The 22,590-nt window shown below is 39.4% G+C and overlaps 2 protein-coding genes across 2 annotated transcripts; both read right to left on the bottom strand.

Annotated features, from left to right (window-relative positions):
- Positions 1-862: 862 nt before the first annotated feature.
- c1qbp (complement component 1, q subcomponent binding protein) lies at positions 863-6,013 on the bottom strand. Its single transcript, XM_050040969.1, has 6 exons — positions 5,623-6,013; positions 3,788-3,938; positions 3,607-3,697; positions 2,325-2,420; positions 2,067-2,192; positions 863-1,648 (listed from the first exon to the last, which is right to left on the bottom strand). Exons 1-6 carry the CDS (start codon positions 5,873-5,875, stop codon positions 1,499-1,501), a joined length of 867 nt encoding a protein of 288 aa, XP_049896926.1. The 5' UTR covers positions 5,876-6,013; the 3' UTR covers positions 863-1,498.
- Positions 6,014-9,695: 3,682 nt separating this feature from the next.
- Positions 9,696-21,892, bottom strand: dhx33 (DEAH (Asp-Glu-Ala-His) box polypeptide 33). The gene is made up of 12 exons (XM_050040902.1): positions 21,521-21,892; positions 19,578-19,738; positions 19,198-19,425; positions 18,906-19,076; positions 16,129-16,314; positions 15,752-15,863; positions 13,956-14,115; positions 13,749-13,837; positions 13,539-13,666; positions 13,174-13,377; positions 12,973-13,059; positions 9,696-12,716 (listed from the first exon to the last, which is right to left on the bottom strand). The coding sequence occupies exons 1-12, from the start codon at positions 21,729-21,731 to the stop codon at positions 12,408-12,410; spliced, it is 2,046 nt and encodes a 681-aa protein (XP_049896859.1). The 5' UTR covers positions 21,732-21,892; the 3' UTR covers positions 9,696-12,407.
- Between the last annotated feature and the right edge of the window lie 698 nt (positions 21,893-22,590).

Below are 22,590 nucleotides of genomic sequence, written 5' to 3'. Positions count from 1 at the left end.
AAATGTTTTCTCTGGCTCCACAAAGAATCACTGTCAGGGGAAACACAAAGAGGGAAATTCATACCAATAACTTCATATGCAAAGATTTGAAGGGGGGGGGGACGGCATTTACAACAGCAAATATCAAAACATCAATTTACAAACCGTCTCACAGCTCGTTCAGTATAATCCAAGTCTTTCGCACTAAAATCACATATGTGGAGGTGTATCCTGTGTGTCCAATACAGTGAAAGATTTTGGTATGAGATTTGAGAAGCTGGGCCGTGGACGTTACTGGAAAAAATGCCATTATTTTCTATTAAAATATTTATATAAAATAACTGAATTAAACATGAGTAATGAAAGTAAGTGCACTACATTAGAGCAATTTCATTTTTTAATTATAATTTTTCTCTTGAGAATAAGACCCTGTGTCTCAATGATATTCCCTATTTGAATACAGGTTATGTGGATTTAGATTAATAAATAAATGCAGTCTGCATTTTGTTTATCATTTGAGTGGAGATAAATAATTGATTTCACTGAACAAGCTAATAATTAGTTAAAAAAGTCAGTGACAACATTTGATTTAATACATGTTCATGTAACCATGATGGTTTGTAAAAGGCAACAATATTTAAGCAATATGTTAGGACAGTCATGTATGTTACTGTCGCTTTAAGAGAAGTGCTCTGGAGCACATGGAGGTAGTACCTTTGCCTTTACCTTCAACTTGCCACAGGTTAAATAAATAAAATGCAGCTGTTCATTACTCATAGAGGGATTGTATGTTTTACTTTGGTGTTCTAATAAATGTAGTTCAGCCACTTCTGCATTTCAAACGTCTGATTTACACTGCATAAAAACACCATAAAATCATCCATTAATATCAAACTGTTTTATTGAACAAGGATCATTCATACTCTGCAGACTCACCAACGTATACCATTCAAATTTAGACTTACAGATATTATGGTCTTACAGTCAAATCAATATTAGTAGACTTGCCAAGCCAGCTGGAAGTAAGCCCTGAGGCAGGGCTGTCCAGCTTTAAAACCAGAGGCTGTCACATACATTGAAGTGAGGACTGATTCTGTAAATTGTTTCATGTCGTGGAGTTTCTTGAGAAATCGTCCCTTTATTGGCTTTAGGTTAGTTGGACATTCACAAGTATTGAGTGGACCGTTATCAAACCATTGCAGTTACAACAGGAACTCTAAAACTGAGAGACATTTGTGACCTGCGTCATTTATGACCTTCATATATTTAATTTAAATTTAACTTACAGAAAAATAAAGTCACATTTTAACAAAGAAAACACATTTGCAGCATGACTGACGGCTGCTGGCAACACGGCTCACTGTCACGGACACTAAAGCAAGTAATCATCAGTCTCTTTACAGTGCCAATGGTATCAATCGATAAATCAGTGCTGCATCATTAGAACTGGATCATCACACCTCCAACTCTGCCAGGATGTGTACTGAAGAAAGGTGAAATTTAAGTTTTATATCTAACATTAGTTACATTTGACAAAGCCTTGGAGCTCTTCCAGGAACTTAATGTACTCTTGATGCTCGGCGGCGGTGCTCAGCTCCACCAGTTCATCTGCAAAAGTGTTGTCAATCCCCCGGTCAGCCAGGAAGTCCATCAGGTGGTCATACAGAGCCTGAAAAACAACAGCATGGGCTTTGACTTTTACTTTATCTGGCATGTTTACAAACAGTAACCAAGAATTCCTGCCTTCAACTGTAGGGTTGCAAAATTATGGGAATATTCAAAGTGGAAATTTTCCATGGAAATTAACAGAAAAAAACAGGAATATAACGGGTCATTTGCTTCGGCTGTACTAACACTAGGCTGTCCAGTTTTTTGAGTGCTGAGAAGACGGCTCCTAATGTGAGGTGCTCGGGGAGTTGCTAGGAAGCCTGCAGAATCATTTTCAACATGCTTTTCAATTTTTATACTGAAATTGTACAAAATTTCCCAAATTCTCGAGCTTAACTTCTCTCTGAAAATGTCCAGGAACTTACAGACCCTTTAAAACCTTAATGTGTACTAAGCTGTTTATGCTTGTCAAATCTTACCCAGTCCAGGGAGTCTGTGTTGAGTGTATAGCTGGTGTCCTTCCACTCAGAGTCTCCCTCAGGCTGGAAACTGACCTCACGGATGGCGAAGATGTCGCTCTCCTCTTCTCCTTCACCGTGACTCATCTACAAAATGCAAATCCCCCTTCTGTTTAACTTAAAAAAAAAAACTTAACTGACAGACAAAAAAGCCAAGGACCTGCTGCTGCCTTCAGTTTAATACATGTTAATGTATAAATGAATGTTGTGTGTTCTCACCTCATCTTCAGGGAAATGGCAGTCAAACACCAGGGCATGTTTTGCAGCCTGTTTTGTTACTTCAACAACAAAGTTGGGTGTCGACACAATTTCTGGCTGTAAAGAAACTACAATCATTATAATGTTCATATTTCATTATTAATCACTTTAATCAGTTTGTGTTTTATACAATAATTTCAGACAAGGAATGTCAATGATTAATTGTTAACTGGTTAACCCCAGAGAACATTTCCGACTGGTTACACTTGGTAAACGCTAGTTGGCAGTGGTTTTTCCATGCCACTGTGTGGAACTGTGGATTGATTAAATGCACACATAAAACATGGCGCAATAACAACAATTTAAAACATATGTACAAAATTCATTAAAATTTTTCCTACATTTTCCCCACATATACAACATACTAACATTACTAGCATAACTATTGTTTAGTTTGGTGTGAAACTGTTCCGTGAACTACATCACTAGTCTCGCAAGAGATACGTCACCAACACCAGCTAGTAAGCGAGCTAACTTAGCTGTGTTCCATCCACAGATGTAATGTTATCCAACCTGATGTGTTTTATTCAGCAATTCCAGGACTTTATATCAGCTGTGAAGCAAAAGAACGAGCAAGACCCGTTACTCATGTAAGTATATCCTGGTATGTAACACAGGCATCGTAGCTTTAGCGAGAGAGAAGCTATGATGTCATTTGTGTGACTTGTGAAGTTGTTCTAATTACATATTTTCACAGTCTTATATTTTAACAGTTTTACAACAAACTGCAACTTTCTTTTTTTGAGATTATTTTTATTTACTATTATTTTTAAGATTATTTAACATTGCATATATTAGCCCAGTCGCTAGCAGCGTTTCCCTCTACTCTTATGAAGCCGGGATAAATCACACACAAGACTTAAAATGCTCTTTTGTGGAGGCTGTATTGTCTACACGACTTATTATTTGTTATTGGTGAAATAAAAGTAAAGAAAACTTCATTTTCACTTTCAGTTTACAAAAATAAAGGTGAGCTCTGCGTCGCTGTGACGTGGGGTTACATTTCTGGGAAAGAGTATGACAGACTGCGACATAGAGTAAGTGCTCTGCTTTACTCATCAGGGCAAACTGGGGGAGACTGGAGGGTGGGCACAATGTTTCTGTAGCAACATGGTCCTGATCTACGGTGGTGGGGCAGCAATAATCGCCAAATGAGCAGCACCACTAGCTGGTTCCTGCCTTGCCCAGGTGATGCACATTTCTCCTAAACCATCAGGGGACTGACAGGTTTGTTGTGACCCACCTCTTCTTCTGCTGGCTTCTGCTGTCCCTGTTCTGCCTCTTCGTCAAAGTTAGGAGGAATGCTGTTATTGACGTTGAATGTGACAGTGATTCTGGAAAAGAAGGAGACACATCAGGAGCTCATTAGTGTGCTCACATGTCAACAAGAGTTGGATAATAATTGCCAGCTGCGGCAGCCTTACTTTTCTTCGCCAACATTTCTCGTAAGTTTAGCCTCTGTGCCATTCATCTCCAGCTCCCATCCTCCAGACATCTTAGGTAGGGCTTTAGTTTTCTGGATCTTCCTCTCCTCTTTGATTTCATCAGACAGGAAATCACAAAATGCTTTGTCACCTGTAAAAAAGGTAGAACAGTTTACACAATTATGACAATGTGTGTAAGTGGTAAAATTCAATCTTTATCATCCTGCAGCAAAAGCAATGCAAGTTTTTCTATTCTATATTCATGTTCGTGACTTTTGCAGTATCCTCCATTTTTATTTTCACTTAAGATATCTATTGTTTATGCACCACATTTCATTCATGTGCAACCTACTAGCCAATAAACCTTATTCTGATTACCTGATTGACCTTGACACTTATCATGCCATTTCACATCAACACGTACATCACAAAATCAAGGTTTCCATAGTTGAAATTATTCTTTTTATGCCTCCGAGTGGGAAATAGTCCGTACATCCTACTCTCGTGAACGCAATATTTCAACAACGCCATGAGAGAACTTCCTTAAATTTGAAACATGAACTTTATGGTAAGTGGACCTGCATTTGTATAGCCCTTTTCTAGTCATCCGACCACTCAAAGCGCTTTTTACACTATGAGTCATAATCACCCATTCACACACACATTCAAACACTGGTGGCTGAGCCTACCATACAAGATGCCACCTGCTACTCTCTCTTTAACACACTAACACTGATGGAACAGCTATCGAGAGCAATTTGGGGTTCAGTATCTTGCTCAAGGATACTTCAACATGCAGACTGGAGGAGCCGAGGATCGAACCTCTGATCGTCAGGTGGTTGGTGGACGACCCTTTCTACCTCTGAGCCACAGCTGCCCCAACTGTGGTGAACGGATTACATTTTGGAGGTCAAAGGTCAAGGTCATTGTAACCTCATACATCTCACTGTTGTGAATGCAGTATCTTAAAGAAGACCTTGGTGGACTTTCTTCATATTTGGCACAAACGTCCACTTGAACTCAACAATGAATTTATTGGATCTTGGTGGTCAAAGATCAAAGGTCAGTGCGACCTCACAAAACACGTTTTTGGCAGTAGCTCAAGAATTGATGCACTGATTATGACAAAAGTTCACACAAATGTCTAACAGAATACAATGATGAGGTGCTGGCATTATATATCCAGAGGGTCAAAGGTCAGTTTCAATGTGACATCAAAATGTTTTTATCATCATCATTCAACGTCATAACTCAGGAACAGATGGGGAAACGTGGTTAAATGCTGGATTGGTGACACTCATCATGACACTGTGGTGACTGTACTGACTGACTGTGCTGTCGGGTTGAACATGTGTGAAGCATCCATGCTTTAGAATATGGAGCTTCTTTGCAGCAACATCCATACCTGAAGCATTGTCTACTGTCATGGCGACATGTGAGTCTGAACAGGCATGGATGTAAACTGTAACTGTAACTGTGCTGATTCACGGAAACATACATACGTTTCATTTTATTTCGCCGGTTATCTTGTTACATATATTTGGGACGACAGGTGAAATTATCTGTCAAGGTGAATGTTAGCTGTTACCTGTGAGAGGATGCATTTAGTGAGTGAATGCTAACTTCATTTCTAAAAGGCTAAAGTGCTGTTTTTTAATGGGTTAAGTGTCTTTAGAAATGAGTAACGCCACAGTTAACTGAGCGACATTTTGTTCTGAGGTCTTCTGTATACATAGACATGTTTCGCCACGTTAAGTTAACGTTAACCTATAATACTGCCAAATACGAAACAAGCTAACGTTAGCTTCTCTAAGAACTTTCACATTAAACGTTACCTTCTGTGTGCAGCCCTCCACATCCACACGACACCGAGGGACCCAACACTTTTGAACTGAACAGTTTCGGCCTGTATCCCGACGAGGCTCCGTTGTTATTCAGCATCCACAGAGACCGGGTGAAGGGCCGAGTTGTGGCCGAACTTGGGGCGCACAGTGTCGGGCAGCTCAGTGGCAGAGCTCGGGCTGTGGACGTGGTGGCTGAGGAAATGCGAACAGCGGCTCCCACCGCGCGGACAACTGACTTCAGCATGACTGAAGGTAAAAATTAAGGCGCTGGAAGAAAGAATAAATGAGTCTGACAGCACACGACTGCCGAGTAGCTCCGCGTTGACTGCTGCCTCTGAAGGATTACCGAAAACACGTGTGGAAGGACACATTGACCTATCGTAACTATGACCTTTACACCGGAAGTGATACTTTAAAAGAGAAATAAACCAAACAAAATTATTTTCTGCGTCTTCAATAATCTCAAATACGACCATGGTTCTATGAATACGAGGTATAATGTAATATAATAATTTCTATATATTTTAGTTAGTTATCCCCCCAACGTACCCTACAGCGCCCCCTGTGGCGTGATAAAGAAGGTCACCTGTTTTGTCTCTCGACTGGAAACGAGATTCATCATTGAAATATTTCATCACCATATGGAGGCCCATTGCCGCCAATGTGATGAAAAAAAATCATGTAAATCATCATGATAAGAAACTTATATATATTATATTAAATAATAAAGAGTTAGTAGGCTATCTCATTATAATGAGAAACAATACTAAGTCATTGTTTTGATAAAGCTTCCCATTATTTTTGAGATACTTTGTCATTATTTTGAGATTTGTCACCAAGTTAAGAAAGTTTTTCGGTCATTTGAGATGAGGCTACTAATTCATCATTTTGAGAAATTAACTCATTCATTTTGAGTTACTAATTGTTTTGAGATACTAAGTCATGATTTCAGAGAAGTTTTTCATCATTTTGAGGCACTACTTAATTATTTTGATTTAAAAAAATTGCCACTATTTTTGAGATATTATGTCATTATTATAAGATATGAAAATATTTCTTAGTAAGTTTCTCAGAATTTTTAAATAGGCTAACTCATTAATTTTGAGATACTAAGTCGTTATTTTAAGAAAGTTTGCCATCATTTTGAGTCACTAATTATTTAAAGATACTAAGTCATTATATCAGGAAATGTTCTCATTATTTTGAGGCACGAATTAATTATTTTGATAAAGCTTCCCACTATTTTTGAGATACTATGTCACTATTTTGAGAAAGTTTGTCATCATTTTGAGTTACTAAATGTTTAAAGATACTAAGTAATTATTTCAAGAAATGTTCTCATTATTTTAAGGCACAAATTAATTATTTTGATAAAGCTTCCCATTATTTAGATACTATATCATTATTTTGAGATATGTCACAATATTGAAAACGTTTCTCAGGATTTTGAGACAGGCTACTAACTCATTATTTTGGGAAACTAACACATTAATTCTGAGATATATAGTCATTATTTTGAGAATGTTTGTCATCATTTTCAGTCACTAATTATTTGAGATACTAGGTCATTATTTCAGATAAATTTCTCATTATTTTGAGAAACTAATTAATCATTTTGATAAAGCTTCCCACTATTTTTGAGATACTAAGTCATCATTTTGAGAAAGTTTGTCATCAGTTTGAGTCACTAATTATTTCGAGATACTAAGTTATTGTTCAGTAAAGTTTCTCATTGAGATTTGAGATAATGAAGTAAATATCTTGAGATACTATGTCATTATTTTGAGAAAGTTTCTCAGGATTTTGAAATGGGCTACTGACTCATTATTTTCAGACACTAACTCATTATTTTTTGAGATACCCAGTCATTATTTTGGGAAAGCTTCCCATTATTTTTGAGATAGCGGATCATTATTTTTTTAAGAAATTGCTACTTTGAGAAAGTTTCTCATTATGACTTACAGGATCTTTTTTAGCATCACACTGGCAGAAATGGGCTGTCATATTATTATTGTAAGATTTAAAGTTGATGTAGGTAACAGTCACTTATGCTACAACAACACAAATGTGGAAACAACAGAGCATCTGATTCATGCTGGCTGAGCTCCAAATCCATTAATAGAGAGAACAAAAACATCGTATTTCTGGTAATATTAATAATAAAAGTCATATTATGATAATATCATTATCAAAAGATAAAAGGACCCATGCCAGGAAACTCTATATACCTGTGTCTGCATATAATTTATCTCTCCATGACTCCTGTTAAAAGAGAGTAAATGCGGCATCTGTCCACCAGAGAAGAGAGGGCACATACATGTAAATAACGCCGGCATCATCACAACAAGGACGGGCTGTCTCTCATATAATCAGAATGGTTTCTGACCCAATAACATCTGCTGCGCCATCAAATTCAAAATCCATGAAATCAGTGTCTGGCTACAGTGGACATCCTGCAGGAAGGAGTTGCATCATTCTCACTGAAGTATTTTTCAGTGAAATAAGGTGAATCAGTTGCATCACTTAGACATGAAGCCCTGCTGCCAGGAGATGGAGCTGTTTTCTAACACCTCACAGCAACAATTCAGTTCTCCTCTGTCCTGATAAAACATCAGTGGAATGAATGTATCACTTTGTCATCATTGTATACACACATTAAACTCATTTAAGCTTTCGTTTCTGAGGCAGATTTGTAACTTATCATTTATCATTTTATAAGATATTCAATTTACTTTTTATTAGGGGCTGAGCACTGACCGCAGGCAGTCGCAAAGGCCCTATTGAAACTGAAAGAATCACATTTTGAGGGGCTTAAGGTACTTGAAAACTCGTGAAACTTTGCACACACATCAGTTCTACGAAGTTGCCCCTGGAGCTGGTTTCACTGACATGTACAAAACTTGGTAGACACGTGTGACACCCCAAGACGTACAAAAAAAGTCTCTTGGAGCCATACCCTAAACTCAACAGGGAGTCAGCCATTTAATTAAATGTGTAATTTAGTTGCACTGTTGGCCATTTCCAGGGGTCGTACTTTAACAAACTCCTCCTACAGATTAGATCCGACTGACTTCAAATTTTGTCTGTAGCATCTAAAGACCTTTCACATCAAAAGTTGCTTGAAGCTTGAGTTTTCATCGAAACGTGTGACCGTGGCGAGGCATCAAATTTCTATGTGTCACCACCAAACAGGAAGTGCTTTGTAACGCCAGCATACACGGTCCAATCTGCCCCAAACTTTTTCAAAAGATTTTTTTGGGGCATTTTTGCCTTTGGTGGACGTGGGGAATGGCGTGGGGCCGTGGGCTGGGATCCAGCCCTGGCCACTGCAGCAAGGACGAGGCCTTTGTGCATGGCGCGCCTGCCCCGAACGTCACGTTTTATAAGGCTCCAGGCCTGAAGCCAACTACATGCACATTAGGTGTCATGGTGATTGCACCACCTTCAGGCAACAGGAACCATGTCTTTTCAGACATTTACCTTTTGATTTACCTGATGTGTAGTGTGGTCTACAATTGATTTACAGGACTTTTAATAAATGTGTTCTGCAGCACCACATAGTGGACACAGAAAATGGTAGGCTACAAAATGGTTCACAGAAATTAAGTGTGGCATCAGCCAATGTCCTGCCAATACCCTCGACATGCGTGGGGGGCGAGGGTTCATCGCTGCTTGCAGCTTTAATGTAAGCTGATTTTTGACTAATAGTGGTTTTAAATGAAAATACTATGGCAGCATAAAGTCAGTGGTAAAATCTTGGCTTTCCTTACGGGTTTGTGTTACAGGAACTCTGATTAAGCATTAACTCAGGCTTAGCCCAACAGTTTTCCTGCCCCAGACCAGCATAGTTTCCCAGCATAACTTGCCACAGAAACTGAGCTTTAACTATGTCAAATTTGCTTTATGAAACTGAATCAATTATCTGAAATAAGCCTGGTTTATTTGGTCAACTCACTTTATAGAGCAGGCCCCGGGTCTGATGTTGTACAACAGCCCCTTAACAGACACTCACAGATCTATGGGAGTGTGTAAAATCCCACTGGGCCTCTGCGTCTTTACTCTCCACATGCAGACTCGTTCGGAGGGACAGTGACTGGATTTTATTAGAAATTATATCAATAGTGGTTATGTAAGACTTTAACAAATCATATTAAATATACTCATAATAAAACCATCAAAGGCGTGCATTTAATCCTACAAACTTCGTAACATGCAGATCTCAAATGGTCTACTGTTCCGTTGTGACTGAAAAAGTAAGCACTGAACACAACCTCTTTGTGACATAGTCTGATGACTCTCTACCCCAGATGCATTTGGTATTTTTAATAGTCAGAAATAGTTATGTATTGTATTCAGGTTACAGTATATATTGTACAGTCCTGAGTCCAGTGTAAAAAAGAAAAGACAAAAGGGGCATCCATCCTATTTCTAAACATGGTGTGATTTACATTCTACAAAGTATGAAAGACCTGAGGGGTCAGATCATTAACTAGAATCTCCATGCATTGCATACATATGTTGTCAGCATACATCTGTGGTTAGTCTGTGTACGGGCTGAGTAACATACAACAGCAAAGAGTAGAACCTGGAGAATAAGGCATGCTACTTCTCCTGATGTGTATGTATTTCGGGGGAACTGGTGATACAATCATAGATGTGGGGAAAAACAAGCATGCACAAGCTGACAAGACAAGTGCTGCATGTAGAGTAAATATAAAAGTGAAGTCGTGTCATAAAAACCTCATATTCTAACTCCAACTTTGGTGATTTTCTTGTATTTCCATAATCTCACAGATTAAGACAAATCTACTGTCCTTGCATATATAAAACCCTTTAAGACCACTTTGTATAAATCCAAAACAACATGGTGGGAAAGCTTAAGACCTGACTGCTTTAACTCCTCATTACTATTCAAAATGACACTGACAGAACCATGAGCCAGTCGACTAGTGCTGTCTGAATATTGTTGGTTAGATGGCTTAAGAATTAAGTGCTATACTTTGTGAGAATAACATATGGAGAGTGGCATTCTATCGAGTCTGATTTGATTTTAAGAAAGAATGAACAGATAAATCATATCAGACAACGCTTCTTAAAGACCTGCTCCTGTGAGGTTATCTGTGCGATTAAAATGCATGCAAATGTTGCAAGAAATGATGCGTGACACCTCAGAAAGAGTTTTTTGAGTGTTAAAGGAATACTTCACCCTCAGAATGATCATTTGTGTATCAGTTACTCACTGTGTGTTACATTGAATTTATGAGATAAACTTTGTTTTTCTGGCATGCCTCCACGGTGAAGAGAGAATCCGAAAAATGCGAACTGACGTAATCAGGGTCCATGTTTAACTACAGCAAAACTACTTTGTCTCATTTATCAAGTCGTATGCTCAGTACTTCCCAAAGAGACGTCCCTTTCTGACAGAAACTGGAAGTAAAACTTATCTATGCTCTCTTTAAAGCCAGACTCCATTGACAAAAATAGTAATTTTACCTTGCTGGAAACGAGAGCTGCTGGTCTACCACTGCCTCGTTCGGTGAACTTGTTTTTGTTGTTGTGTGACTTCGCTGTTTTAAAGGGTATGTTCAAATTCACCAAAGTCACACAATGGAAATAAACTAACTGATTGAGGCAGTGGTAGACCAGCAGCTCCCGTGTAACTTCAGTGAGGTAAAATTACTGTCTTTGTCAATGAAGTCTAGCTTTGAAGAGAGCATAGATAAGAGGCCGTACACATGCTGGGTTTTTTACGCCTTCAAATTCATTGTTTTCAATGTAGACGCGTGGCAGGCGCACTCAAACGCCTGAAGGACGCCACTGCGGCGTGCACACGTTCCCAAGAGCCCATTTTAAAGGCGCAACGGCTGCGCTTTGAGATAAACCAAGTTCAACTTTTGGAAAGCAGTGGCGCACACCGCCAACAGATATCTTTAAATATCGATATATCGATAAATATGGAGAAGTTGATCATTTTAGTGCAGGGCTGCCAGAGCTTTACATCTGTCCCACGGACGATAGGCCTACACACTTATAAACAGCTCCTGGAAGAAGATCAGCTCTGCACTCAGGATGTCAGGTAAATGGGCTATGGTACAGTGTTTGTTGAGGTGGCTTAGCAACCTAAGACCCAACTTGCCGCTGCGCTCTTGAAAGCTGGCACAAAAAAAAGCACAAAAGTAGCACCCAGCGCACAACCTCGTGTTTTCCAGGCGGTTTAAGACGCAGCATGTGTATGGCCCCTAAGTTTCACTTTTAGTTCAGTTATAAGAACTAAAGTTTTAGCAAAAATGCATCTGTTTGGAAAGTACTGAGTTTGTAAACTGGTTTTTGAAAATTCATGACGAATGTTCATCTATTTTGGATTCTTTGTTCACTGTGGAAGCACGCAAGAAAAATTAACAAATTCAGGGTAACACGGAGAGTTATTTGTATACAAATGGTCATTTTTTGGGTGAAGTACTCCTTTTAACAGGTGGCAACATGGCAAGATGAAATACTAACAGGCAGAAGAAACAAAGTTTATAAAATCTGAATTACAGTCTTACAGGAAGTCAAAGTTGTGAGGCCTCAATATGCAGATTTCTGCTGCAGTGACATGTGTCAAATGCTTGTCAACTGGGAGGTAGTGAAATCCAGAGCAGTTTACTGCACAGAAAATGTTCTGTTCTGATTTGAAATCAGCTGTGAAGAGAGTACGTTTTCCAGTTTTATTGTCTCTGGGTGATTTGAGGAAGGTGTCCTTGCAGAGATTTACTTCAGTCCTGTTTCTCTATTGGCTAGCTCTTTGTGGGGTGCAGTTTGCGGCCAAAGTACTCTGGCGCTGCGTCCAGCAGCCAGTCGGCGTCCACCAAACACAGGTCTCTCATGTAGCAGCGGGAGGTGTGCAGCAGCTCGTTGAAGACTACATATGCTGGCTTGCCCTGGAAAAGGACGGAGGAGGGGTGGATGGCCACGAGCTGGTGGGTGTCCAGAGCCAAGTAGCTGCCGTCAGGTTGGAGCTCCGCGGCGTTGACGAACATCCCGTGGGCAAGGCAGCGACGAACATTCCCTGTGTCCGCCCCACATGACTCCAGCTTCAAATTGAGCTGGTGAAGCAGAACAGTGTTTGTTCAAAATGGTGATTTAGTGGTGGTTAATCTGTTAGTTATCAATAAGGTTGAATGGGCTGCTGCCTACACAGCAGGCTACAGAAGCCCTGAGAAAAAGTATTGGGGATGCAGAGAATGGAGAATCTTGTTTCATGCACTGAGGTCAATTGTGATACTGATTTTAGGTGATATTCCTGCGTCCTGCCCTACACAGAACATTCACATAGACTCATGAGGATTTTCAGATGTGTACCTTAAGGCAGATATCTCTGAGTTGCGCCTGGACTTCTTTCACCAGACCCATGTTCCTGCTGTTGACAAAGTTCTCTCGACACCACTCCTTTAACAGAACACATACACACATGATTACATGGCAGCTCGGCAACATCATTTGATATCTAGATTCTGTTTAGTCACACACGTTTTGTTTCCCTCCTCGTCCAGCTCTACTCACCTTATTACCACTGACTTTCTTGAACGCTCTGTAAATGTTGAGCAGTGTCATGTGGTCTCCTTCACTGGAGGAGAACTTCTTGCGTGCAGCGAGCACCTCTTCCCGCCGGGCAGGAGGGTTATATAGCACCGTGTCCACTGATAGCAGAGACACAATGCTCAGAATCTCTTCAGAACAGGAGTAGTCAGGGGACAACAGGATGGTCTGTGAGACGGAGCAAACAAGGCAGGGGGAATGTTACACCGAATTCAGTCTGGGTTATGCGTGTGACCCATGTGGTGCTGTGGGTCGCGGGCTGTCACTTTCAGTCAGAACCCTGCAGCACACGCGGCACATAATGCGATGCATCCCATTGCACTTTTTACCTTAGCGTATCGAGGCTCCAGAGGGAAGCTTGCCATCTTCCTTCCCAGAGCAGTGAGGAGAACCTGCCCCTCCTTCCTCTCCACAGCCCCCAGCAGCTCTAAATGCTCCACAGCAGAGCGAACGGCCTCTGGGATAAACAACAACAGGTTACTACGACCTACCAACACGACTGGATGATGCACAGTGACTCGTGATCAATAGCATGTTACCTGGGGAAGGCTTGGACATGAAATCAAAATTCATCACATCTGGAATCCCCAGAGCCATGAGCTGCAGCATCACACCGGCTAAGTTACACCTGCAGCGCACACACACAAACACACAGAAGAACAGGCCGTTCAATCACACTGACCTAAATAAATCAAAATGTGGGACAGATTCCCGCGGATCAGCACATACGGAGCTTTATTATCTACCTCTGGATCTCAGGCACAGTCATCGGGATGAGATTGTCAAACTCCTGCTCGGTGTAGAGACGATAGCAGGAGCCGGAGTCCTCCCTGCCAGCCCGGCCCGCTCGCTGCCACGCCTGGGCTTTAGAAACCCGCTGCACCGCCAGCACCTCCAGCCCGCTGTCTGAGAGTCACACAGCACAAGTGCAATAAGATCAGAGCAGAATACCTCAACAACAAAAACACTACTGTGGATACTGTAGTATGTAAAGCACAAAAGTGAAATATGCGTATCAGTATCAGATGTAAGATGTGACGACAAAAATGACTTAACCATTTATAAATAAATGAATAAATATAGAAATAAATAAATAAATATTTGAATAAATATAGACATAAACAGATACAGGTACAAATGCATAAAAGTTGAAATTTAAACAGGACATAAATACATAAATATCTTAAATCTTTTTCTACATGTATTTATTTCTGTATTTATTCATCTTGTATTTATTTAAACATTTATTTATTTATTATCATTTAATCATTTAAATAAATAAATCATTTAACATTTACTTGTTTGCTTGTGCATACATTTATTTTTTCTATATTTATTTTTGTATTTATTTATACTTCAGTATTTATTAATTTATTCATTTATACATTAATTAATTTATTTATACTTCAGTCAATTTTTGTCCTCCATAAAAACTGCTGGCCCCTGTGACTGATCTATTATTTTATACAGTATGACTTTGTTTGATTGTTTAGTGCAGTGGTTCCCACATTAGGGGGTCAGGCCCCTCCAAAGGGAAATTAGAAATTCAGGAATTTGTTCAAATTTTGGGACTTTTCTCCAATCACTGCTTTCTGCAAACTACTGGACTCTTGTAACTTTGTAGGCCTTAAAAAATGGTTTCCCTATTTTTCAACTTGGCCTTCTTTTTTCCCATGTTTTTGTGTCTAAGTGACTGCTACTAACCAGTATTGAGAGAGAGGCGGTGGTGCCGAAACAGGCTGCAATGTCATCACTCCAGACGCATTCACGCTGTCACTGTAGGTCCACTGAACGTGCATGTTTTTGTCACCGACAGGCTCAGATTGTTAATATAAGTGTCTGAGACCATTATAGAAAGGATCCATACAGAGATAGACCTTTTTGTTAAATAGTAGGTTCCTTTTTTAAACCAGAAATGGCCCCAAAATCTCCATCGCCAAACCCACCAGACTCCATTTAATTAAACAGCAATTTTATCATCATAAAACACACTTCATTTAAAGTCAATGGAAACAAAATAAAACTCACAAAAACCATCTTGATTTGTATTTCCACTGTTACAACAACCACCTGCTCTGGTTTGGTTGAAATAAACCCTTAATGTACCCAGTTAGATGTGAAAATATGCTGACTCTATACATGCTTAAATTACTGTTTATTTAAATGAAGTCTGGTGGGTTTGGTGATGGCGGTTTCGGGGATGTTTCTGTCTAAACAAAATAAAACTCACTCTTTAACAAAATGTATTTCTCTGGAGGGATCCTCTCCATAATGCTGTCAGACACTTGTAATAGCAATCGGAGCCTGTCAGTGGCAAAAACAGCACTTTAAGGAGATGTACAATGACGCTGCAAACATGCTGCTAGTGGTTACACTGCAGCCTGTTTCCTCTCGCTCAACACTGGACCAATTTAAAATTGTTGTTCCTCTTAGTCACTTACACACTAAAACATGGAAAAAGGGTCCAGGTTGACAAATACCAACGTTACCCTTTAACACGGATATGAGAATGTGAATGTGAGAAAAGACTGAATCATCTAACCAGGGTTGAAACGTTTGGCCTTCACCATCCCCGTGTCTATGACGAATTTGATCCCAGAGATTGTGACTGACGTCTCGGCAATGTTGGTTGAGAGGATGACCTTCCTGCATCCCTGAAAGTGGCACAAAGGACAACACTCTGTATGAAGTACACAGTGATATAGATAATCTGGCTACAACACATATGGCTTTACAGTGTTAAGAAAACGAGGTACTGTTTATGTGGCACTTCTGCCTTTAACGTAACAGTAAACAGTTGACAACAGCAGTGCACAGATTGCAGATCTGAAAACAATGTGGCTATTTTTTTTTTTAGCACAAACATGTCCCTTTGTCAACACTGCTCTGTTTCTCCTGCATGTTCCCTGTTGCCTTTACCTTGGGAGCTGGCTGGAAGACCCTGAGCTGCTGTGCTGGGGGCAGCGATGCGTACAAAGGGATAACTACCATGGGACCGCAGCCGTCGGGCAGATGCTTGGCGATGTCCCGGCATGTCCTCGCCAGAGCCTCGATCTCCTCCTGACCCGTCATGAAGACTAAGATGTCATGGGACGGAGGTGCCTCCTGTGCGCAAACAACAAGACCATGTTCTGTTCCAGCGTCAAGGAGAATCATCACAGTACGTGAACATGCACCCAGGAAAGCTGTTTCCTCACAGGTTTGTGTTTTATAATGCTAAAGGCGACAGAGTCTATTGTTTTGGCTTTGATTTTAAATGGAAACACAACTGATTACATATGAGTGATTAAAGGTTAAATGTGGGTGTCTCATCAGAGTTGATGGTGCATGTAGACGTGGCGATGCATCGATTGTAAGCGATGCATCGCAGCTTGTTACACGTGAGATGCTGAGACCAGCCGTGTGCTGCAGAATAAAAGTACCAGTGGTTCTGCTTTGATTTAGTTTATTGCCAGAGTGCTTCATTTAACTTAATTATAACAGCACTCTGATATAACTACTTTAACTTTAGAACAGTACTTTGTTTAACATAATTATAACAGTACTTTAATTACTTAATTTAATTTTATAACAGTACTTTATTAGTACAGTACTCTAATTACCTTTTTTTAAAAACAGTACTTAATTATAGCACCTTATTTAACTTTATTACAACAGTACTTTATTTAACTTTATTATAACAGTATTTTATTTAACTTTATTACAACAGTACTTTATTATTACAATACATTATTTACCTTTTTAAAAAACTACTACTTTTATTAAATTCATTATACAGGTACCTTATTTAACTTTATTATAACAGTACTTCATTTAATTTTATTTTAACAGTACTTTATTTAACTTTATTATGACAGTATGTTATTATTACAGTACATTATTTACCTTTTTTTAAAAAACAGTACTAATTGAATTTATTAGAACAGTACTTTATTTTACTTTAATATGGGAGTATTTTATTTAAATTTATTATGACAGTATGTTATTATTACAGTACTTTATATACCTTTTTAAAGTACTTTATTTAACTTCATTATAACATTATTTTATTATAGCGGTGCTTTATTTATCTTTCTTATAACAGTATTTTATTTCATTTTATTATAAATATACATTATTTAACGTTACTAAAGCACGGGGCGTCTGTGGCTTAGTGGTAGAGCAGACGCGTACAAGGCTGTTGCCGCAGCGGCCCAGGTTCGACTCCAGCCTGTGGCCCTTTGCTGCATGTCCTTCCCTCTCTCTCTCCCCCTTCACGCTTAAGCTGTCCTATCAATTAAAGGCTAAAACGCCCAAAAAATATCTTAAAAAGAAAAGAAAAAAAAGTTATTAAAGCATTGCTTTTTTGAAGTTTATCACAGCAGTACCTAATTCAACTTAATAGTAACAGTACTGTATTTCGCTTTAACAGTACGTTATTTAACTTTATTTCAACAGTTAGGGGTGGGAATCACCAGAGGACGCAGGATACAATATTATCACAATACTACATTATACAAGACCATTGTGAGTTTATGATTCACTGAGTATTGCTTTACCGTATATCGCAATTTGTTACCTTTTTTCAAATGCAGATTATTTCCCCCAAAAAACATTGTCAACATCCATTTTATCTGATGAGAGATTTTTTTTCAGTCTGTTGGTCTCAATCCAATCATTTTTACTGCATCAAAATCTAGTGGACTGAAAAAGCAACTGATTTTATTTTTTTAAATTCTTTTGTGGGCTACCAATACTTTAATTTGTATTTGCATTATTAATAATTTACACGACAAAAAATCAATACTTGGGATCCCTGTATCGACACAATATTGCCATGCAAATTATCGTGATACTATACTGTATTGTTTTCTCCCCAGCCCTCATAACAGCAATTCATTTAACTTTTTAATTCCAATACTTTAACTTTTTTATATCAGCACTTCATTACACTGTACTGTAATAGTAGTTATTTTAGTGGTGTAGTCTTTTGGTGGTCTACAGTAGATTAGAGGAGATTTCTTAATGTCACTTATTGTGATATAACCTAAAAATTAATGCAATATTATTTATAGGCAATACTGCCCTGCACCTGGTCAATGTAGTCCACTGAATAAATTCCTCAGTGCCCACTATACTGACTGGTCACAGAGCCGTGCCCACAGCACCCAGCCAAAAACAGGTGACACAAATACTCATTCAGTATTTAAAAGGAAGCAGGCAGTTCGCTTCAGGGCACTTTTGCCTCTGTGTGAACCCAGCGTAATGCAGCTGCAGCCTGTCTCAGCTGCATTTTTCCGGCTGCATGATCAAATAACTACAGCTGAAAATCAGAGTCAGCAAAACCAGTTCAAAATGTGTCCTCATTCATAACCTCATTTGCTCTCATATTTTGGGATGCTTTGCTGCAAAGCAAAGAGAACAAGGAAGTTTTGTTTTTGAGCCCCTGGTCTGAGATGTGTTAGCCTGTAGTTCTTCCTCCTTCCAGCTGCGTCACTGTCAAGTCAAATGACAGGATGCAGGAGGAACAAAATTTATTGCTTCAATCAACTACATTTTCCATCAACACTGACAGGACAGGCACATAAAAGGTGACACATTTTCATTTTAAATAAGTGAAATTGTACAGTGTCCTATGCACTCAACTACAATACAAAAATGGCCTCAGTAACCCAGTAAAACTGCTAACACAAACATTTTATCTTGTTGCAGACTACCTGATGGATCTGGAAGACGGAGACGAGTGCCGCCTGCAGGTAGTCCGACTGGGGCTGCTTGGTGTAGTAGATCTGAATGGGATGCTGCCTGCCCTCCAGGTACAGCACAGGTGACTTGTTGAAGTACTCTGAGAACAAATCCACATCCATCGTGGCTGACATCACTATGACCTGCGCAGGTCATACAAAACATAGAAGCGACAGTTTGAGGTTTTGGTAAATGAGCTGCTGAAACAGATCAACACAGCTTTTGTCACATGACGTGAAGGGACTGGACTACTGGAACTCCTACCTTCAGGGGAATCTTATTAAGTTCTTTGCGCCTGCGTTGAGCAGTCTTGACCACGCCAAACAGCACATCAGTGTGCACAGTGCGCTCGTGAGCTTCGTCCAGGACCACCACTGTGTAGCGCAGCAGCAAGGGGTCTCCGATGGCCTCACGCAGCAGCATGCCATCTGTCATGAACTTCAGCTTTGTCTCAGAGGAGGTGACATCCTCAAAGCGCACTGTGTAACCAACCTGAAAAGAAATTTGTTCATTAAGAGCCCAGTAGAACTTTAAGTAATGATGCTACTATTTAAGTTCAGGCTTTTTCCCAAAGGGCACCTCTAAGCCTACATTTTAAAGAACAGACTAAGAAGGTACGTGCTAAACGAGTCTATCGTGCATACCAGCTTGCCAAGCTGAGTCCTCTTCTCCTCTGCCACCCTTCCTGCCAGTGAGATTGCAGCAACACGACGAGGCTGAGTGATGGCAATGATGCCCTGTCGTCCGATGCCAGCCTCATACAGATACTGGGGGATCTGAGTGGTCTTCCCAGAGCCGGTCTCCCCTGATGGATGAGAGAGAAATGTTTCAAGTTGGACAGAGTTCAGGTGATACACTATGAATCTGTAGGGAAGATGGGCCTTTTTCTAAACACAATGTTCACCAAGATGTCCTGTAACCAGTGGTGGAAGAAGAATTCAGATTTTTCACCAGTTTTAATGACGCGGTCTGTTTGTTTTGGAGAGGAAGAAACCTCTGCAGCTAATTCAGCTCCTGGTAAAAAACCTCCTGAAACATAAACACTGAAGAAATTCTTGACAGGAGTGTATCAGCTGGTTGCAGCCTGCAGACACATGTAGTGCAACAAAAAGTACAACTGTTACAGTGGTGTAGAGGAGTGTACACACGGGTATACACCTCATATACCTGTGTATACACTCTTCATTTTCTGTTTGCAGTCAGTGTTGGGAAGGTTACATTTGAAATGTAATAGATTACAGATAACAAGTCACCCTGTTAAAAATGTAATAAGTAATGCAACTATTTAATTACTTCATCAAAGTAGCGTACCTTACTACATTTAATTAGCTTTTGATTACCTCTCCAATGCATGTTTTAAACTTGGCAATAAAGTAAAATGTAATGATAGGAAAATTTTGTATGTGAATTAAAATGGGAAGCAGAACTGCATATTAATATGTCGGGGTATGAGTGGCGTTCCATCTGTAGCGTGCGGCAAACCTCCACCAGAGAGAATTTGGCTGGAAGAATATAATTGGATTTTTTTTATCACACCATATACAAAATACAAACAGCCAGGTAAACAGCAGCACTCCTTCATGGACACAACCCACATACTCAGTTCTACTGCTCATCCGACAAATGCATGTTCCTTACAAATGTGGCACCATTTAAAAGGGAAATAAACAGGCTTTCCAACGGAGTAAGATTTATTGCCAAGAAGCATTGTTACAACAAAGAAATAATATACCAAATACAAATTTCCCTTTTTTTGTGCTTAGTTTATATTCCATGGAAAAACTGACCTTTCACCTGAAGACTAAAGCAAGGACACGTGTGCAACGCTGGGATAAATGGACAGACTATAAGAGGAATGTGGTGTTATTTAGTCAGCGAGTCATAAGACATGTATCAAAGTTGTAAACTGAAGGCAGTGTTTCCCCCTGATGTTTTGTTGATTGAATAATTGAAAATATATTAAATACAAAGTTGAAAAAAGAACAAAAACTTGGCGATAAAGCTGAAAAATGGTGGATCTAGGTGGTACCAAAAGAAGGCACTGCGAAAATGATGCAAAGCAAGAGAATAAATGTCATATTCTACATATGAACTAATGGTTTACAGAAAAATAATATATTCAGATGCAACCCCTCTGTGATCACCAACATTTTGTTTAGTAGGCCTAATTGTAGTTCAATTACATGATTTTTCTCAGTAACTGTAGCAGATTACTAATGCATTTATTTTGTAGTGTAATTACTGTGACCATTTACTCCCCAACACTGTCGACAGTGTACACACCAATCAGCCAAAAAGCCATTGGACTATATAGGAGGCTATACCCACTTCCTGCCCATCTACCTAGCATCACACTACAGAATATCTCCCTCTGAGATGTAGTGGAGAATCATAAAGTTGCATAAGAGGGTAATACTCCATCACAAGTACCTCAAAATGGTACAGTGCTATAGCAAATATACTTGGTTACATCCCTCCACTGGATACAACTCACTTATTTAGCTGGAAAAGGCTAAAATAGTGTTAATCTTGTTGCACAGCAGCGGCTAACGTTAGCAGCATTAGCATTAGCAGTGTAGCAGCTCACCTATGAGGATAGCATTGTGCAGCTGTCTCAGTTGGTTCAGCAGCTGAGGTTTCGCCTGGTAGATGGGAAGCTGTTTCCTCTGGACGTCTATCGGAGTGGTTGCATTTCCCTTTCTAGGCAGCAGCATTCCAGGTTTCTTCTTATCGAGACGGAAGAAAACAGACCCCGGCTTGAATTTCTTCGCCGGAGGAGGGTCGGGGTCGTGGGGCATGGTCTGGAGAAAGTGACCCTGGTGGCGGAACCTTTGCGGAGATTCTTCGGACGTCAGAAAGAAACAAGAAAAGTTCTTTTCATGCTCACTGACAGACGAGCGAGCGTCACTGCGGATGTTTTGCTACCTCTGCAAAAACGTCCCCACGTGGTAAAAAGTCGGCGCAGATGTTTGACGTCATTACATCGATGTGAATTTTAACCCGAGTAAGGACTGTCAGGCAAAAGCAGGGCAGCAAGAAAGTTAAGTGTTGACATCATTTTTGTTGCTCTGAATTGTTGTTTGCTCCCTTTTGATAAATTTGGTATGCCTGTTTTTGTTTTTGTTAAAACAATTTTTATAATTCTTATTTTCATGTATTTAAATCTCCACCAAGCCTATACTATTTTATTTTGTTATTAATTTTATGCACATCCTTTACGAGATTTTGTATATTTATGCTTTTGTATGTTCTTCTAATGTTCAATAAAAAGTTGCTCTAGAAAAAAGGAATACATATTTATTGGTTTGTCAGTCAAAATCAAAACTAGAATTCAGTTTATATCCAAACATGTTACAGTTTACAAGGAATTTGCTTTGGTGTATTGTTGCATAACATAATAAGAAAAAAAGTAAGTTAACAATAAAAGCAAGTCCAAGAAATAAGAAACCTTAATATGAAATAGCATAAGAATACAATAAAATTATGGAGAAATACAGTCAAAGTGTGTACAGTACATAATAATAATAATAATAATAATAATACACTTTATTTTTACAGCACCTTTCAAAACACAGTTACAAAGTGCTGCAAGATGAAACTAAACACATTTAAAACACAAGGAGAATGAAACAAACAACATGTCATAAAATGTCACCC

Source organism: Epinephelus moara, chromosome 3 (assembly GCF_006386435.1).
Source record: "Epinephelus moara isolate mb chromosome 3, YSFRI_EMoa_1.0, whole genome shotgun sequence".
NCBI classification, from domain to species: domain Eukaryota; kingdom Metazoa; phylum Chordata; class Actinopteri; order Perciformes; family Serranidae; genus Epinephelus; species Epinephelus moara.
Note: the sequence above shows the minus strand (reverse complement) of the source record. Positions and strands in the feature narration are given on the sequence as shown.